The sequence below is a fragment of the Tiliqua scincoides genome, chromosome 1 (assembly GCF_035046505.1).
Source record: "Tiliqua scincoides isolate rTilSci1 chromosome 1, rTilSci1.hap2, whole genome shotgun sequence".
Classification (NCBI taxonomy): Eukaryota; Metazoa; Chordata; class Lepidosauria; order Squamata; family Scincidae; genus Tiliqua; species Tiliqua scincoides.
The window spans coordinates 64767499-64784630 of record NC_089821.1 but is presented as its reverse complement, the minus strand read 5'-3'; the positions used below and the strand labels follow the sequence as shown (position 1 = coordinate 64784630).

At 44.3% G+C, this 17132-nt stretch overlaps 1 protein-coding gene across 1 annotated transcript in view; it reads right to left on the bottom strand.

Moving 5' to 3' along the window:
* Nucleotides 1-4688: 4688 nt before the first annotated feature.
* SYT7 (synaptotagmin 7) overlaps nucleotides 4689-17132 on the bottom strand; it is a 271832-nt gene continuing 259388 nt past the window's right edge. The window contains exon 13 of the mRNA XM_066635941.1: nucleotides 4689-5123. Within this exon, the coding sequence (XP_066492038.1) occupies nucleotides 5019-5123 (105 nt within the window). The 3' untranslated portion in view covers nucleotides 4689-5018. The remainder of the gene's footprint in view (nucleotides 5124-17132) is intronic.

The following is a 17132-nucleotide window of genomic DNA, read 5'->3' as shown; positions in this document are numbered from 1 at the left end:
CAAAATGCCAAAGCCCAACTTACACTTTCTTACAAGGTCCCTGACTTTTACCGAACCGTCCCAAACTATTTTGGACTTGTTTCCTGTTTTCATAAGCCTTCATTAGCTTAACAAGGTATTGTTATGCGTATAAAAATGTGCCTGCCAGAAATATCATTCAGGCATCTGTACATCATATAGAAAAAATACTGTAACACACTAACTAAATCAAGAAAATGAAATACTCTTCCCCGCCCTCCCGACCCTGAAACTATTATACATGCCCTGACAGCCTGCTCAAAGGTCTGTTTGCGAATGGACCCAGGAGTTCACTGCCTGAAGGAAGAAGCTAAATGCCCTGTTGTACATACTAGAAGTTAGGCTCACACTCTGCAGGACCGATGGCCTAAGACTAATGGAAGGTCTTGAATGTCCTGTACAAGCTCTCTGATGGCCTCTGCTGGGCTCATGCAAGGCTTTGGAGGAGGAAGGAATTTTCATAACATAACTCCCTCTGTTTATAAGTGGCAGCATCTCTGCCATTCAACCCAAGTTGTATCCAGTGGTAATGCACTACCTAAAAAGATGGCTAAAGAAAGGTAAAAGATTCAACCAAGGAGGCAGCTCTGGGCTGTGAACTCTCTTAGTTCTGTTTAAAGGCACAGCCCTATAGCTGTGTGAATACAGGCTTTTTACTGGGGCTGTGAAGAAGGTCAGGAGAACTGGAGAGGAGACTGGTAGGTCGAGTTGGAGGAGCAATGCACAGGGAAATGGAGCATTTGGAGACAAGAAGGTGGAAGTGTGGGTGAAGGGGAGAAGAACGAGGAGCTGAAAGACAGACTGATGGGCAGCAGTGTTGAGTGCCAGCGAATGTTGTGGGATATTAGGATTAGCTGTGTATCTCTGCTGAAATGGATTGGGCTGGAAAGAGATGCCATTGGGCAGCTCCATCACCCCACTCTTTCAACCCAAAATTAATGACGTGGCTAGCAATGCCATGTTATTATAGATAGATTTGGCATTCCTTCCCCCCCCCCCCCAAACTTGCACTCTTGGGTTTGGCCTACATCACATATACTGTTTTTCTATCCTAAAGCCTCAGTGCCTCCAAACCCTGCTTACTCAGCTTCTTACTGCATGTTCCTCCCTGGAGCTACTCACTTCACTATCATCCAAAAACTTTCCTGGATATGGTCTCATTCCCCAGCAACCTGGCAGTTTTGGCAAAGCAATCTTGACACATGACTGTTATTCCCAAGTACTCCGGTCATTGAGGGATATTAAAAAGTTGCAGTGATTGTTGACCCTATATTTGGGATATTCAAGTCCTACTACAGAGAAATTTCTCAAGCTGCTCTGAATAATACCTAGCATTGTCTAATATAGCTTCTAGGTATTGATGTCTGTAGAATATCAGTGCCACCTAGTGGGTGCTTTCCATGCTTGCATCCTCTTGACTTTTGTCTATATACCGTCTGCCCTGGTTCAAAAGAGAGCAGAAAGCTTTAAACAAATGTTTCTCAACCAGTGGTACTTGTACCACCAGTACTTGAGATGGTGTCTGGTGGCACAGGAGAGACCCACATTGCCTGGCAGTGAGACCAGCAATGCAACACGACAAGCAGAAGTAAGAGCTCCAGCATGTGCTTTTTTCATGCTTGAAAAAGCCCTCCCTCTGCCCTGAGCCTCTTACTGGTGTTTGTTGCATTTTGTCTCGCCTCCCAATCCAGAAGTAACTGGCAATGCCATCATCACCTGTTACTTCCAGCGGTACTTCCAATAGGTGGGCCATGCAAAGTGGTGCAGTGGGGGACAAATGTTGAGAAACAGTGCTTTAAATGATTCTCGGTCCCAACTGCAATCAGCCTCGTGAATCGTCTCAAGGGTTACAGCATACATTGGATATGCAGTTTTGTGGATTAAAATGCAACACATTCCTACTGGGAACTGGATTATAGGTCGCTAGCTGCACATAATGCAAAGGGAAAATTTAAAGTCTTTGGTATGGACAGTTTGAGTGAAAGATACAGTGAATGCATGAATAGTAAAGGGCCTCTGAGACTGAGGCCTACTTTACCTTCACTTTAGATGAAGGATTCAAGTACCTGCAGTATTGACCTGACCATCTGCTAAAAAACATTGCATCCATCCTAGAAGCAGAGATACTTGTGCAGACAGCTCAAGGATATTTGGTGGCCCAGGCAGAAAAATCCAAGTTGTGCAACCCATTGTGGTAAAAAAAATTTTTTTTTTAAAGTACTGTAATAATGGACCATTTGCTGCCCTTTGATAGTACCTCAGAAGCTGTACAGGTGGGGCTTCTGGTGAAACACGATGGCACTGGGTAATCTGGGAAAATGAGGCAGTTTCCAGGTGGAAGAATGGACAGTAGCCTGGGAAAAGGGACAGAGAGCACTACAGGCCATTCCCTGGACCTCCTTTAGCCAATCAGCCTGCCTTAGACTAAGGACGCAAGAGCAATGTATTAAAGCATTTGTGCCACACCTGACTGCAACTTGCCAATGCCACTTTGGGGATGAGTCACACATTCATGTTTGACACACAGAAGCCAACACGAATTGCCCGTCAAGAGGGTTTTGTTGAATTAAACAGATTTGGTAAAGTTTTCAATATCTGTCAAGATCAAATCTCTGCTTCTTCTCACAAAAACCATTCTGCACATGTTCCCAGGTGTGGGTTTCTACTAGATATTGTAGTATGGCAGAGGGGTTACTTGGATATTTGACACAATCATATAATAGCACATTACACATATTAGGAAGGTTTGTGGTGTGTGCAATATTAAGCTGCACTGACATAAAAAACAACTCAGATGATCCTCTTTGACAGAGTAATCTGGGCTGGGGGGGGAAACGGGAATGGCAGGCATGTGCAGAGTGGTTGTGTGAGCTGGATATAGCCTGGCTTGACTCACTTTTGAAAAAACAAAAAAAATAAGAATATGGTGATCAGCCATCAGGTCACTTGTCAAAACATTCATAAGACTATGACAATCAGGGCACAATCCTAACCAGGTCTACTCAGAAGTAAGTCATTTTGTTCAATGGGGCTTACTCTCAGGAAAGTGTGGTTAGGATTGCAGCCTCACGCTCTACACCCTCTACAGATATTACTGTAAAAGTCATGTTGACTTCAAGATATGAAAAAGGTGATCCTTGTGGGGACTGGCTATTGCTTTGTGCTTGCAGGAAAGGTAAGATAAGTCTGTGACAAAGATCTAGGAAGAGTGAAGAATTTGTCAGAGCCTCTCAGTCCCTGTATTCACAGGAATGTCCATCTATCTTGAGCAGCTTTCTTAGCTATTTTGAGTGATTCTCAAAACAATTCTCTCTACCTGGGGGGGGGGGGGAGGAGAGAGCTTTCCTTAGTTCTCCCTGGTACTGAATGATGAGGTATATCAGGCAACGAGGAAGAAAAAGCAGAGAACAGAGCATTCCATCAAAAAGAAAGTTAAGGGATAAGTTGGGAGACACTGCATGAACTATTCAAACCTTCTGCATTGGAGAACTGGACAGTTTGGACAATGTAAGGGATATTCCACTGACTCACTCTAGGGAAACCTTGGTTTCTCTGAATAATCTTACTCTTCTTTGTAATGGTCACTAATCTGAGGAGAACTAACATTTGGGAGATGTAAATGCTAAGAAGAAGTTAAGTTTCCAGGCAATCAATTGTATCAGTGCGACAGGAGAGTATGTGAAGTGGGAAAGCTCCCAGAAAGTGAGAGGGGGTGTTCATGTGTGGGCTGCGTAAAAGCAAGGCTTGGAGTCAAGGTGGAAAGTTTGTGCCAAGACACACCAGATACAGGGGTGTGGGTGGGGGTACTTGAGCTTGTGGATGGCTGGAGGGAGCACTGAGAACAAGGAGGGGACCTTAAAGTAAGTGGTGAGCTGCTTGGCACCATTTGTTACATGGTTGTTGGAATGTTGACTGGGGCAGATTGTGTTGCTTACCTAAGAAACTTGGGGTGTCTCCTTCCCCTCTGCCAAGCAAGAAGATTAGGCGCTGCTTTAGCTTGTGATGTGTGTGTTTCATAGATTTCCGTTCCATAAGTCACAGAGCAGTGGAGATAGATGGCCTCTTCCTTTCCCCTTTCCCAACCTAAAGCTCTGACTTCCCAACCTGGTTGCTCCTCCTTCCCCTTATGGCATGAGCTCTCCCTCAGTTCCTGTTGGGCTGTCAATCAATCAAACCCCCTCAGGGAAACAATTTCTCTAGGGTTGAGAGAAAGAGAACACAAGTGACACATGGATGTCCTGCAGGCATAGTCACAACATACACGCACACACGCACACAAAACACAGAGGGGGCTGTGGGAGTATCATGACTCCTCTCCCCTTTGCTGAGAGTTCCGGCCAGGACAAAGGTCTAGCTGGCATTATTATTTATATTATTCTTATTACTCTTACAAGTTTTATTGAATTATAAAGAAACAACCTCATTGAAACCAAGAATGTGATTTCCTTGCCATTCCCCCTCATAGGCCTGGGCAGCCACCAGTGGGGGCTCACTTTCTCATGGCGGAGTAGGGTGCCATCCCAATGGGCCTTTGGCTGGAAGAACTCATAGGAAGTCTTGTATGGCGATAGCAGACCCCTCTCCTCCCATCATGCCAGTGTCATTCCTACACTGTGAACCTAAAAAAAATCAGTGCTGAGGCCACTTTCAACTGGAGAGTGCTGGTCTGCTCTGGTCTCTCTCTCTCTCTCTCTCTCTCTCTCTCTCTTTCTCTTGTTCTTTCTACATAAGGAGTCTGAAGGAAAGGCTAAAGCAGGAGGTTGGGGAGTAACAATGCTCCTGATGGTGCTGTATGCTGAAACAGCACATTGGGCACCAATGCCACTTTCCCAGAGTTTGGTACATGATTCAGGTTTGCTCCCTTTGCCTGCAGTCATCCCCGAGCTTTTCCCCCTGGGGGAGACCTGGGTGTAGCCGTTGTGCATAAAATAGTGAGAGTGTGGCCAATAAACGTTGACTCGGTGCACTGAAATCCAGAGCGTGTCATTGGCCGCTGCTTCTCAGGCCTTCAGCTGGTGCCACTGTGCCACAGCCTGCCGGGGGTGCGAAATCATATCTTTCCAGTGCTTCACCTCACCTGGGCCACTCTTCCATGACAGGTAGATCTAGTAGAGATGGGAAAACAAATCACACCGGTCAGAATACTGGAAGGCTAGCTTTCTGTGAAGGGTCTTCTTGTCTCTATCAATGGAAAACTCCCACCCAGAGCCTTTTCCATCTGAATCCACTCCAACATTTTCATTTTTCTCAACCCTCCCCTTTCACAACTATCTGTTAAATGCTGAACTAATCACAAAAAGACTCTGCCTCCATTTCTCTTCTTACTGTTTTCATGTACCCTCCACATTCCCTCCATTACTACCAATTGTGTCTTTGGGCACAGATCTTTTTTTCAGACCACTCATGTAATATCAGATTCTTTACTCCCTCTAGACTTAGGAACTAAACAAATGTGACAGCAATACAGGTGTGCGCCACTTAACAACTGGGATCTGTTCTCCAATCCCCGTTGTTATGCAATTAGGTCATTAAGTGAACATCCAGTCCAATCTATTGCCTGTTGTGTAAACAGACACTCCCTGCCAGACACTAGCTGGTTGCACAGGCTACTGGAGATAGTTTGCCTCTTCTTTGCATTAAGAGCGTTGTGTAAAGACACTCTGCTGCAGGCTATGGGAGATGTGATTGCCTCATTAAGAGTATCTTTATTGTGCTTTGACAGCCGTCATATATGCGATCTGTCGTTAAGTGAATGGTTGTTAAGCAGCGCATGCCTGTATTTGTTTACTCATGTCTGAACGTACCTATATACAGGGTGAACCAAAAGTAGGTGGACAGTAGGTGGAATAGGGTTTGTGTTAGGGTTATACTATAACGATGCTGTTCATTATAACTATGGCGTTTGTGTTATATTACTATATTAAATTATATTTAATTGTATTAGTAAATATAACTGTATATGTAATCTCAAAATAAATGTTATGATTTACTGTCCACCTACTTTTGGTTCACCCTGTATAAAGGGGTGGGATGATGGTGCTCATTTTTTCATGAAAAGAGATGTGATAGCAAGGGAAGCTGAGCTCACCCATGTGTTACCTTCTCACAGCCTGTTTGTCCAAGTACTTTCCTCCCAGCCTGGCTCCAGTACTGGTGAATCACATTGGGAGGAAAGTATCTGAGGCAAAGGACCACAGGAAAACAGGGGGAGAGTTTGGCTTTTATTCCTGTGCTGTTTTGACATTAAAATGAGATCCTACCTCCCACTTTATATATGAATGAGGAAGACATATGAACAACAAATGTGGCTGTTCCCATCACATATAACTTGGCCTCATGACCAGTATGGAGATGTCAATATTAGCCATGCATAGCATATGAAATCCTCATGTAACAAGGCACCACACAAGCAGAATGCTGGGTATGGAATGCAAAGCAGAAGTCACATAGACAGTATGGACTGCTCTGAGGTTTATGTTTGCAGAAGCCCAAGAGCCAGTGCACTTAGGTATTTTCCTGACTGACTTTCTTTGTGTAATCACTCTTGGTAGTCCATGTGCTTATGGATAGCAGCAATTTCCACAATCACAGCAGCAATTTTGGGGGGCCTGCTGTGATGATGAAAATTGCTTGCCTGTGTGTGTTGATGTGCTGGTAGTTCATACAATTCTTTTCTCTGATAAGCATGAGCACGTTTGGGAATGATTGCACAGAGGAGTGTTGGGGAAAATACCTGTGTGAAATTCACCAGTAGATCCCATGCTGAACTGAACAGTGTTTGCTGATTACATGTTGGTGGCCCACAGAATTACACTTTGCTCTTTTGCCACTGCTTTCTTTTCTCAGCAACCTGAGGATAGAAGCTGCCTTATACAGAGTCAAACTGAGGGTAGCTCAATGATAGAATGTATGTGGAAGGTCCCAGATTCAAACCCAGCATCTCCAGGTAGAGCAGATAGAAACTCCTGGCTGAAACCCTGGAGACCCTCTGCTGGTCAGCACAGATAACACAAAGCTACATGGGCCAATGAGGCAAAGGAGAGCCAATACTGCTAAGAACATAAGAACATAAGAACAGCCCCACTGGATCAGGCCATAGGCCCATCTAGTCCAGCTTCCTGTATCTCACAGCGGCCCACCAAATGCCCCAGGGAGCACACCAGATAACAAGAGACCTCGTCCTGGTGCTCTCCCCTACATCTGGCATTCTGACTTAACCCATTCCTAAAATCAGGAGGTTGCGCATACACATCATGGCTTGTACCCCATAATGGATTTTTCCTCCAGAAACTCGTCCAATCCCCTTTTAAAGGCGTCTAGGCTAGACGCCAGCACCACATCCTGTGGCAAGGAGTTCCACAGACCGACCACGCGCTGAGTAAAGAAATATTTTCTTTTGTCTGTCCTAACCCGCCCAACACTCAATTTTAGTGGATGTCCCCTGGTTCTGGTATTATGTGAGAGGTATTATGCTATGAGGGCAGTATGAAGTATGGGCAGGAGGTCTGGTCTAGAGGGTAGAGCCTCCATTTGCCTGAAGATTAACATCCACAAGGTCGCCAGTTCGAGGCCACCGGCACCGTGCGACCTTGAAGCAGCTGGCAAGCTGCAGCTGAGCTGTTCCATCTGCTCAGAGCGTGGGAGGATGGAGGCCAGAATGTTAAACCAGATCGGAGTGTAACACCTTGAATGTAGTGGTTCTTGAAAGAAAGAACCTTCTTTCAATTTGTAAAAATCCCTGCGTGGATTTAATAAGCCTGCCTATGTAAACCGCCTTGAATAAAGTCTTGAATAAAGACCAAGAAAGGCGGTATATAAATACTGTATATTATTATTGTTCTTATTATTATGAAACCTTAATGACTTTCAGGCCTGCTTCCTGATATCCTTTCAATGAGAATTGCTACCAGATTTGAGGCTTCACGCATGCAAAGTATATGGCCTTCTGCTAATTGCAATTTCACTTGACAGCTGAATTACACCAGTGTTTACAGGTAGAGTGACACCAGTCACTTTACCTGGCAGCTTTTGGCAAATTGGGGGGGGGGGGGGAGAGATTGCAAAACAGGAACAAAGTGTTCACCCCATTTATTGGTGCTAGTAGTGAGGGCAGAGTTTTCCAAACTGAGGGTAAGTAGCACTGGTTTCTGCTCCTGCCCTCACTTAGATTTGACTTCAGGAAGAAAGAAGCAAGGCTGGCTAGGAATGTGAGAAATCTGGAGAAGAAACACCCAGCAGCAAGGAGAGTGAGAGCTGCTGCCACCAGGATTACATGAACAGATGGTGGTAGTGACACAAAAAGTGAGGTTTCAGGATAATGTTCACATCCTCTCCCCAACTTTCAGCTCAGTTCTAATTGGTATGGTTGCAGTGTTACAAAAATTAAACACATTTTTAAAAACTTCATGTTGTAAGTTGCTTTTGGAACTTATTTTACTAGAAAAGCAACAAAGACATTTATAGGAAAAATAATAAAAACAAACATAAAGTAAGCCGTGGACATATGCCAGTGAGCCATGGGTAATAGTTTCCCCCCAATTGTATGTGTTATCTGGATTTTTGCTATGAGGGCAGCTTTCAGGGTATGGATAATGAGGAAAGAGTGCAGTAAAAAGTCAGTTTCCTTAGTGGAAAGAACATCTCAGAGTTGCTCTCAGTGACTTGAGAGGATCAGGATGAGAGGAGGGAAAGAGTGCAGGATCTAAGGAAGTGGTGGATCTGGGATGAGGGCAAAAAAGAACACATAGGCCAGGCCACAGGGAACAGCCAGGAAACTGAAAACCACCCACTGACAAAGACAGATATTTCCGATACAGCATCTGATGATCTGAGGAAAGACACAGCCTGGGAATGCTAACTCCAGGTGACACATTTTATGGAACAGCATGATCCATCTGACTGATGGATTTGACTGCTGCTATGGAACCAGAGCAGGAAAGCCTCACACTCCAACTTGGACATGAGACTTCTTATAGATGTAGACAGACATCTCCAGCCACTGACTCTCACTGCACTGCCCTGGGCTTCACTTCCGTCAGTGAACCTAGCAGAGTAGCTCCATTTGATGGAGCTTTTCACCCACACCAGCTGCCACCCTTCATTCCTTTTCTGCTGAACAAATGTGTTGGAGGTGTCAAAATTAGATATATGGCAATGCAAACAAGTGTTAATCCCTCTGCGTAGCTTTGGTTATTTTTATCCACCAGCTTTCTATACTGTAGCGTGGAGGATGTATGTGTCAGCTTCTCCCCCGCAATGACAGCCAAGACTTGTCTTCCAGATTCACTAATGGAGCCTCATGACTCTCACTCAAAGAAATGTGACTTCATAACTTGATTGGAGGTTGCACAATAATGGCAATTATTCAATCACTCCTTATTATCACGTTGCTGCGGCAGAGGATGAGGAGGGTGAGCTATTCTAAACCTTGGGCTGCAAATGCTTAAAACTTTTCTTCCAAAATTTTCTTCTAGTCAGTTCCTTATTTGCTTTTTATCCCTTAACAAATAGCAGCCACAGGGGGTGAGGAGATGGTTTGATCCAGATTGGAATCATGGCAGTGTGTGTGTGTGTGTGTGTGTGTGTGTGTGTGGTGGGGAGGGAAGGGGAGGTGGAGTTGAATCCCTTCCCCCCCTTTGTAATCCTGATCTGTAGGGGCCCCCAATCCAGCTGCTATTTACTGTGAAACAGCAAACATGGAAAGGCTGAGCATGCACTTGCGGTAAAGGGTCACTTGACCTTTAGATACAAAGGAATTAAATAACTTGAATTAACTCTACTCCACTCCTCTTAGGAGGACAGAAAAATGAGTTATGAACTTTGATTCTGCTGTGTCTCCATCACTGAGCTCTTGCCTCCCTTCTTTCTCCAATGGCTCTGTTTGAATTTTATTTTTTTAAAATTGTGGTAGGCCATTAAGAGGATGATTTTGAAAATAACATACAGTATTTTCAGCATTTCATTCAGAAGCAATTTGCTATTGTCCATTGAGATTCTGTTTCTTAAGAGAAATGATTCACGACAACCAAAAATATGGGCAGCCTCTGCACATCATTGGTTTTCTACTTATTGTGGACAAAGCTCCCAAAATATGAACAATCCATGCAAATTATGAATAGGTGGTAAGCAACCCTATGCAGCATGAGCACTGATCATAAGGGTGGTTCTCATTCCTCAACAAACTCAGCAAGACTCCTGTCACTTGCCGGCAGGCCTGAAGATAGCCGGCAGCCCTGAAGACAGAGGGGGAAGGGGCCAAATCCCAGGCCCCCCAGGGCATGACTAAAAAAACCCTATACAGTACAAAACAAATTTATTATCAAATAAATTTGGATTTCTCAGTTTCAGCCTCTACAGCGCTATGTTTCCACTACAGCTTTAATCCACTTTCAAATGTACTTCTATACCCCCAATGCATTCTGGAGACTGTAGTCTATTACAGCAGTGGTATTCAGACTGGGGCATTGCGACGCCCCAGCCTGAGGGTCCTGACCTCTGCCCCCTTAAGGGGCGGGGGCAGGGGGGAAGGCAGCAATGCGATCCCTAGGATCGTGCCGCTAATGGGGCTGCAGGGACTGGGATGCACTCACTACCCCCCACTCTGCCTGCTGCCATTGCCCCCTCCCCTTTTGAGAAGGGGCCCAAAAGAAACTTTGTACCCCCTGATAAAATTCCTGTCAGAGGCCCTGCTCCCCAGCATGCTGAAAGTGCACTTTCTTCAACTTTCTGCACGCACCCCCAGGACGCTGCTGCAGGGACTGGTGAGTACATCCCAGTTCCTGCAGCCCCCCTGAACGATGCGATCCTGAGGATTGCATCACTGCCTTCCCCTCACCCCACTGCCTCCCCCCCGCCAAGACTTACAGTGGTTTTCAAACTCCCTGAGAGTTTGAAAACTGCTGTATTAAGGGTATCTCTACCAGCTCTCAGATTCCTTAACAAACCATAGGTTCCCCCCCCCCCCCAATAATGAATTGGGGTAATAGAAATCCACTGAAAGTGGATTAAAGCTGTGGTGGAAATGCAGCCCAGGTCTTGTCCATAAGAACCAACATGTATGAATACAGTTCAAACACAGGGAAATGAAACTTAAACCTTCAGATCTGAACTAGTAGGCCTCAGTCACCAGTACAGTTCACAGAATTCCTAGGCTCCTCCGCTCTTCCACCCCTTCTTCTAGTTCAGTGTGTGTCTAGAACACAAGGCATTAGATCAAGCTACATGTGTTTCGGCATTGTCTGAAGATGAAATTAACATTATGGAGGACAAATGTAATAAGTCTGGAGCACAGAAAAGAAAAAAGAGAAAAAAAATGAAAAATCAAAAACAGGTCAGGCAATATTGTTTCACTTGGTCTTTGTCTCAAAATCATCAGATAGTAATGAAGGAGGTAGTGAAAGCCACTCCTTGGATACCTGTGCATTATTAGAAGAAAAAGCAAACAAGGAGGCTTTTGCTGAGGTAGAAGAAAAGAAACGGTCAGTGGCGTTCCTGGGGGGAGGCAAGGGGGCAAAAGCTCCAGGATGCCATACAGGAGGGTGGCAAAATCACTCCCCCTGACCTGTTGCACACCCCCCATCACCAGTGCCGCTTTAAAAAAATAGCGGAGGAGGGTGGGGGGCCCTCAGAGTGTAGTGAAAAAGCTCCAAGGGTGGCCACAATTGCAGCCACCCTCAGAGCCTTTCTGGGGGCCACCCCTATCTCCGCTATTTTTTTAAAGAAGAGAACAGGTAGCTAAAAAAGGCTCTGAGGTGGCTGTAACTGTACAGCTACTCTGAGCCTTTCTGAAACTTCCACCCAGCCTCCTCCTCTTTAAATTGGGGAAGGAGGGGGAAGACCTGAGAAGGAGGACAGGTTCTCAGAGGACTGGCTCTCCTCAGAACCGCCCCTCCTTCCCCTATTTAAAGAGGAGGAGGCGGGGGGGGGGTTTCAGAAAGGCTCAGAATGGCCTATGTGATCACAGCTATCTCTGAAAGACCTGCCTGGCTTTCTCCTCTTTGAATAGGGGAAGGAGGTGTTGGGCCTCCTTCTGGTTGAGGGGTCAGCCTTTGTTCCTCCCCGGGGGTATGGTGGCCAGGGGGTACTCCGGGGGCATGGTGGCCAGGACCACCAGTGAACGCAGTGGCACTATGCAAAGTAATTATCTCATTTTGATAAATGTTTTCATTTAGTTTCAGTCTTGCTCATGCTAAATTAAAACTGTCAAAAACTTGTTTTTAAAATGTATTTGGTTTGTAGGGAAATTTAGGAAGGGGGCAATCAGGCATCTTGCCCTGGCCCAGTGCCAGCTCTCAGCAGCCCTGAGAGCCTGTGGCAGAGCTGGTCATTAAATGTAGCCTGGGCCAAGTTTGCCTTTGCTAAACAATTTTACTGTGCTGAAATTCTAATCCTCTTGATGCTGGGTTCATGTTATGATGACTTTAATTTAATATACGTGTTGCTTGTTTTAATACAATGCTGCATTAGGGAATAATTGGCTCTCTGCAGTACACAGCAATAATAATAAGATTACTGCATCAATTTATTATCATTACGTTAATGGGAGTAGAATTATATATATTTAATGTAAATCATATTTGGAGCTGATTAATTTTTTTTTTTAAGTGCTGTGTATAATCTTGCCTTTCTAAACAAGAGGCCAGGTCTCCAGCTGTTACAAACTTACATTCCTTATTCCCTGAAGTTTATGGAGCTGAACTGATTTGCACCAAACAAAGGAGAACTGAAAGAATAAGTACAGAAGGACATCTGGTGCAGATGTATAGCTTGTGGCTTGCAAATGCTTTACCATAACAGCACCCAGCTAGTAACTTGACCCATACCATGTCACACTACAAAGCTGCTAACAGTGGGTTGAATGGCATAGCATGTGTGGTTTATGATCTGGGTGTGTGGCAAAGTTGGTTTCACTGTGTGCCAAACTCTGCATGTACCACCCAAACCACATTTTCAACACACCACTTTGAAGCAAAGGACACAACATGCAGCCATTCAATGACACCACAGTGCACAACTCCAGGGCAGATTGCAGGCCAGGGACATGGACACTGGCAGACCCATCAACAGTGACAGGTCCTATCACATAGGCAGATTGTGATTCAAACCTAATTCTACATTGAATACAGAATACAGCAGAACTCTGCAGTAACTGTTACCCTGCAGATGCCTGATCTTGTCTGATCTTGGAAGCTAAGCAGGGTCAGGCCTGGTTCGTACTTGGATGGGAGACCGCCTGGGAATACTGGGTGCTATAGGCTTGTACCATAGTCTTTCAAGACTGAAGGTTGCCAACCATTGTGGCATCTCTAACAAAGTCAACTAGAAATGTAGGGGAGGGACCATAGCTTAATGGTAGAACACACACATTGCATATATCAAGTCCCAGGTTCTGGGAAGGACTTTTGCTTGAGATGCTGAAGAGCTGCTGCTAGCAATCAGGCTGGCCCAGTATTAGGTGGATTGATGGTCTGACCCAGTATAAAGCAGCTTCGCATTTTCAGAGTACACCACATTCAAGGACACATGTCCACCATTCATGTGAACAGCTCCACCAAGGCCACTGCAAGGCTTTTCCTGAGTAACACTGGTAAGATGACTCAGGCAGTCATGAAGTATGGCCCCCTGCTCCATCTCTCTTCCTCTTCCAGAAGTTTTATGCTAGAGTAGTTTTACTACTACCTGGAAACAACAATGCACTCCAATTATCCAAGTCTTTTATTTTATAACTCACTATAAATAGAGTTTCATTAAATTCAAGTTTATCCTAAGCAAGTCTGCTGTACTCCAGAGGATGAAGGTAGCAGAAATGCTTAGATATAAAAGGAGGACTGCATACATCAGTGGTTCTCACACATTTAGCACTGGGACCCACTTTTTAGAATGAGAATCTGTCAGGACCCACCGGAAATGATGTTATGACTGGAAGTGACATCATCAAGCAGGACAATTTTTAACAATCCTAGGCTGCAATCCTACCCACACTTAGCAAGGAGTAAGTCCCATTGACTATCATTTTTTAAAAGAATTTACATAGTAGCTTGTTAAAAGTACAGGTCTATTACGTTTCCCCAAATGCAGTTACATACCACTGTAGTATCAAGTCTAATATATTAAAAATAAAAGATTGAAATGAATGGGAACCCAACTGAAATGGGCACGCGTCCTCCCTAGTTGGTCCTAGTGGGCCAATTCTATGCTTGGGATCATTAGAAAAGGTATTGAGAACAAATCGGCTAATATTATAATGCCATTGTACAAATCGATGGTAAGGCCACACCTGGAGTATTGTGTCCAGTTCTGGTCACCACATCTCAAAAAAGACATAGTGGAAATGGAAAAGGTGCAAAAGAGAGCGACTAAGATGATTACGGGGCTGGGGCACCTTCCTTATGACGAAAGGCTATGGCATTTGGGTCTCTTCAGCCTAGAAAAGAGACGCTTGAGGGGGGACATGATTGAGACATACAAAATTATGCAGGGGATGGACAGAGTGGATAGGGAGATGCTCTTTACACTCTCACATAACACCAGAACCAGGGGACATCCACTAAAATTGAGTGTTGGGAGAGTTAGAACAGACAAAAGAAAATATTTCTTTACTCAGCGTGTGGTTGGTCTGTGGAACTCCTTGCCACAGGATGTGGTGATGGCGACTGGCCTGGACGCCTTTAAAAGGGGATTGGACAAGTTTCTGGAGGAAAAATCCATTGCGGGGTACAAGCCATGATGTGTATGCGCAACCTCCTGATTTTAGAAATGGGCTATGTCAGAATGCCAGATGCAAGGGAGGGCACCAGGATGAGGTCTCTTGTTATCTGGTGTGCTCCCTGGGGCATTTGGTGGGCCGCTGTGAGATACAGGAAGCTGAACTAGATGGGCCTATGGCCTGATCCAGTGGGGCTGTTCTTATGTTCTTATGTCCTGACCCACAGTTTGAGAAACACTGGCATACATGATACAGGGCTTTTTTTCTTGTTATACATCAATGGTTGACTATGTAGGTAAACTCTTAGAACCTTGGAGCTCTGCAGTGGCAGACGTGACATTATGTGAAAGGGGCAAATGCCCCAGGCACAGACCCTTGCGTGCCTCTAGGACTGTGCAGAAGTCTCACAGAGGCTCCCGATGTAGTTGGAAACTGTGCTTCCTCAGGAGGCTTGCCCAGGCATTTGGTGGACCGCTGTGAGATACAGGAAGCTGGACTAGATGGGCCTATGGCCTGATCCAGCAGGACTGTTTTTATGGAGTTGCGTGAGGCTCTGGAATGTTGGGGTGAGTGGGGGTGGTGGTTTTGCACTTGGGGGAGGCAGTGGTATCCTGCGGGGGCACCATTGCAGACCTTTGCCCTGGGGCATGGGGCTAGGATGATCAGCCATTGGAGCTTAGCAGTCAACGTAGGTACATCGGGTGGTACCAAGTTAATTTCTTCCCCTGATTCAGTCAATACTTCCAGCTAGAACTAATTGCAGTACAGGGTAAATTTTCTATGCAACTTCAGCCCCCTGTTTTTAAATGCCGGTGAACCTTATCTTCTTGATACTATGCTTCTGGGACAGAATATTTCTGAGAATACTCTTGTCATATCAAAAGGAAATGCACTGTTATCTCTAACCTACCAGGATGAATCTCAGTATGTGACAGAGTGGATGCAGCTATCCTGGATAAAGCACAAATGAAACATTTGCTTAGCTTACAGTGCAAGTCAACTCAGAAGTAAGCCCTCTTAAATTAAGTGGGACTTTCTCCCAGGTCAAAGCCTATAGGACTGCAGCCTAACTCTCTTTTTCAAAGGGTAGGGTTTAAGAGATGTGTTTTGGCTCAACTAGATCAGCTCCTAGATAAGTAGCAATGATATGTAATAAGCATCACAAATCTTTTAATTGATCAGAATTATTTCTGGATCAACTGGAAGCAATACTGTACCTTAAAATCATAGACTGGTAGAGTTGGAAGGGGTTGGAAGGGGTCATCTAGCTGAACCTTCTGTTTAGTGTTGGCGATCACTACAGCAAGTCTACACAGATCACTGTGTTATGATCTGAATACGCTGTACACAAGTTAGAAAGCATGCATAGGAATGTTGCAACAAATTCTACGTATTCATAACCTGGAATTTCACTGATCTTGTGTGTGTGAAGCTATATGACAGGGTCATATTGTTGTACATATAGGGTCCAAATTCATAATTCATAGTTAGGTAGCAGGTTCAGAAATCTAAGAATTTTAATAAAATTCTGAAATTTAGTTCAAAAAGTTTAAAAACTTTTGTTTTTAAAGGAAGTTTTTAGATCCTGTTATGTTTATTATTCATAAAGTGCCTCAAAGAATGCTGTCTAAAATTTTAAAAATAATGAAGATAAAGCCTGAAATGTATTTACTTTACTTCTGATAAAACATTAGGGACATGGTGATTCTTCTACTGGCTAAAGGGCAAGATTCCCTCATTGTTCAGCTTCACATTCCTCCCCCTTGATCCCCAATCACTATTTTATCTCATTGTTCTCTGCATCTAATTCTAGCAACCTTTCCCCTGTGCCACTTCATGATGAAAAAATAATTCTCCAAACCTTGCAAAATTTGCCACCAGAATAAATCATGCAAAATAAGTAGATACATTGTAATTTACTTTCTTTGCATGATTTATCATAATTACAGTATCCTACCCTGATGCAACAATCCTTTCCGGGCAAGGGAGCTCAAATGCACACAGAGAACACCCCTTTTGAGGAGAGAGAGAAAGAAAGAGAGATATTAGTATGTGTATGACTAACTTCTTGGCTTCAATGCCATTAGTGACTCCTTTATACTGATTTTTGCTGAGTTTGTGGTTTTAATAAAGTCTGATTGCTTATTGTTTCTATTATGTTGGTATGGCATGTTAATGAGCAATGATATTAATATGAGCTGAATGGATGGCTCTTTTCTTCTTTTTTTCCTTCACACAGTCTGTTTCACAATGTGATTTGATGATACTGTGTATATTATTCTGCTCTGCTAGTTTATCATGAGCATGCGAGTCACCTTTTTGGCACACAAGTTTATTTTAATTTGAGAGAGAGAGAATGAGAAGCATGAGAGGCAAAGAGAGATGCAATTCACATGCTCATGCTAAAATG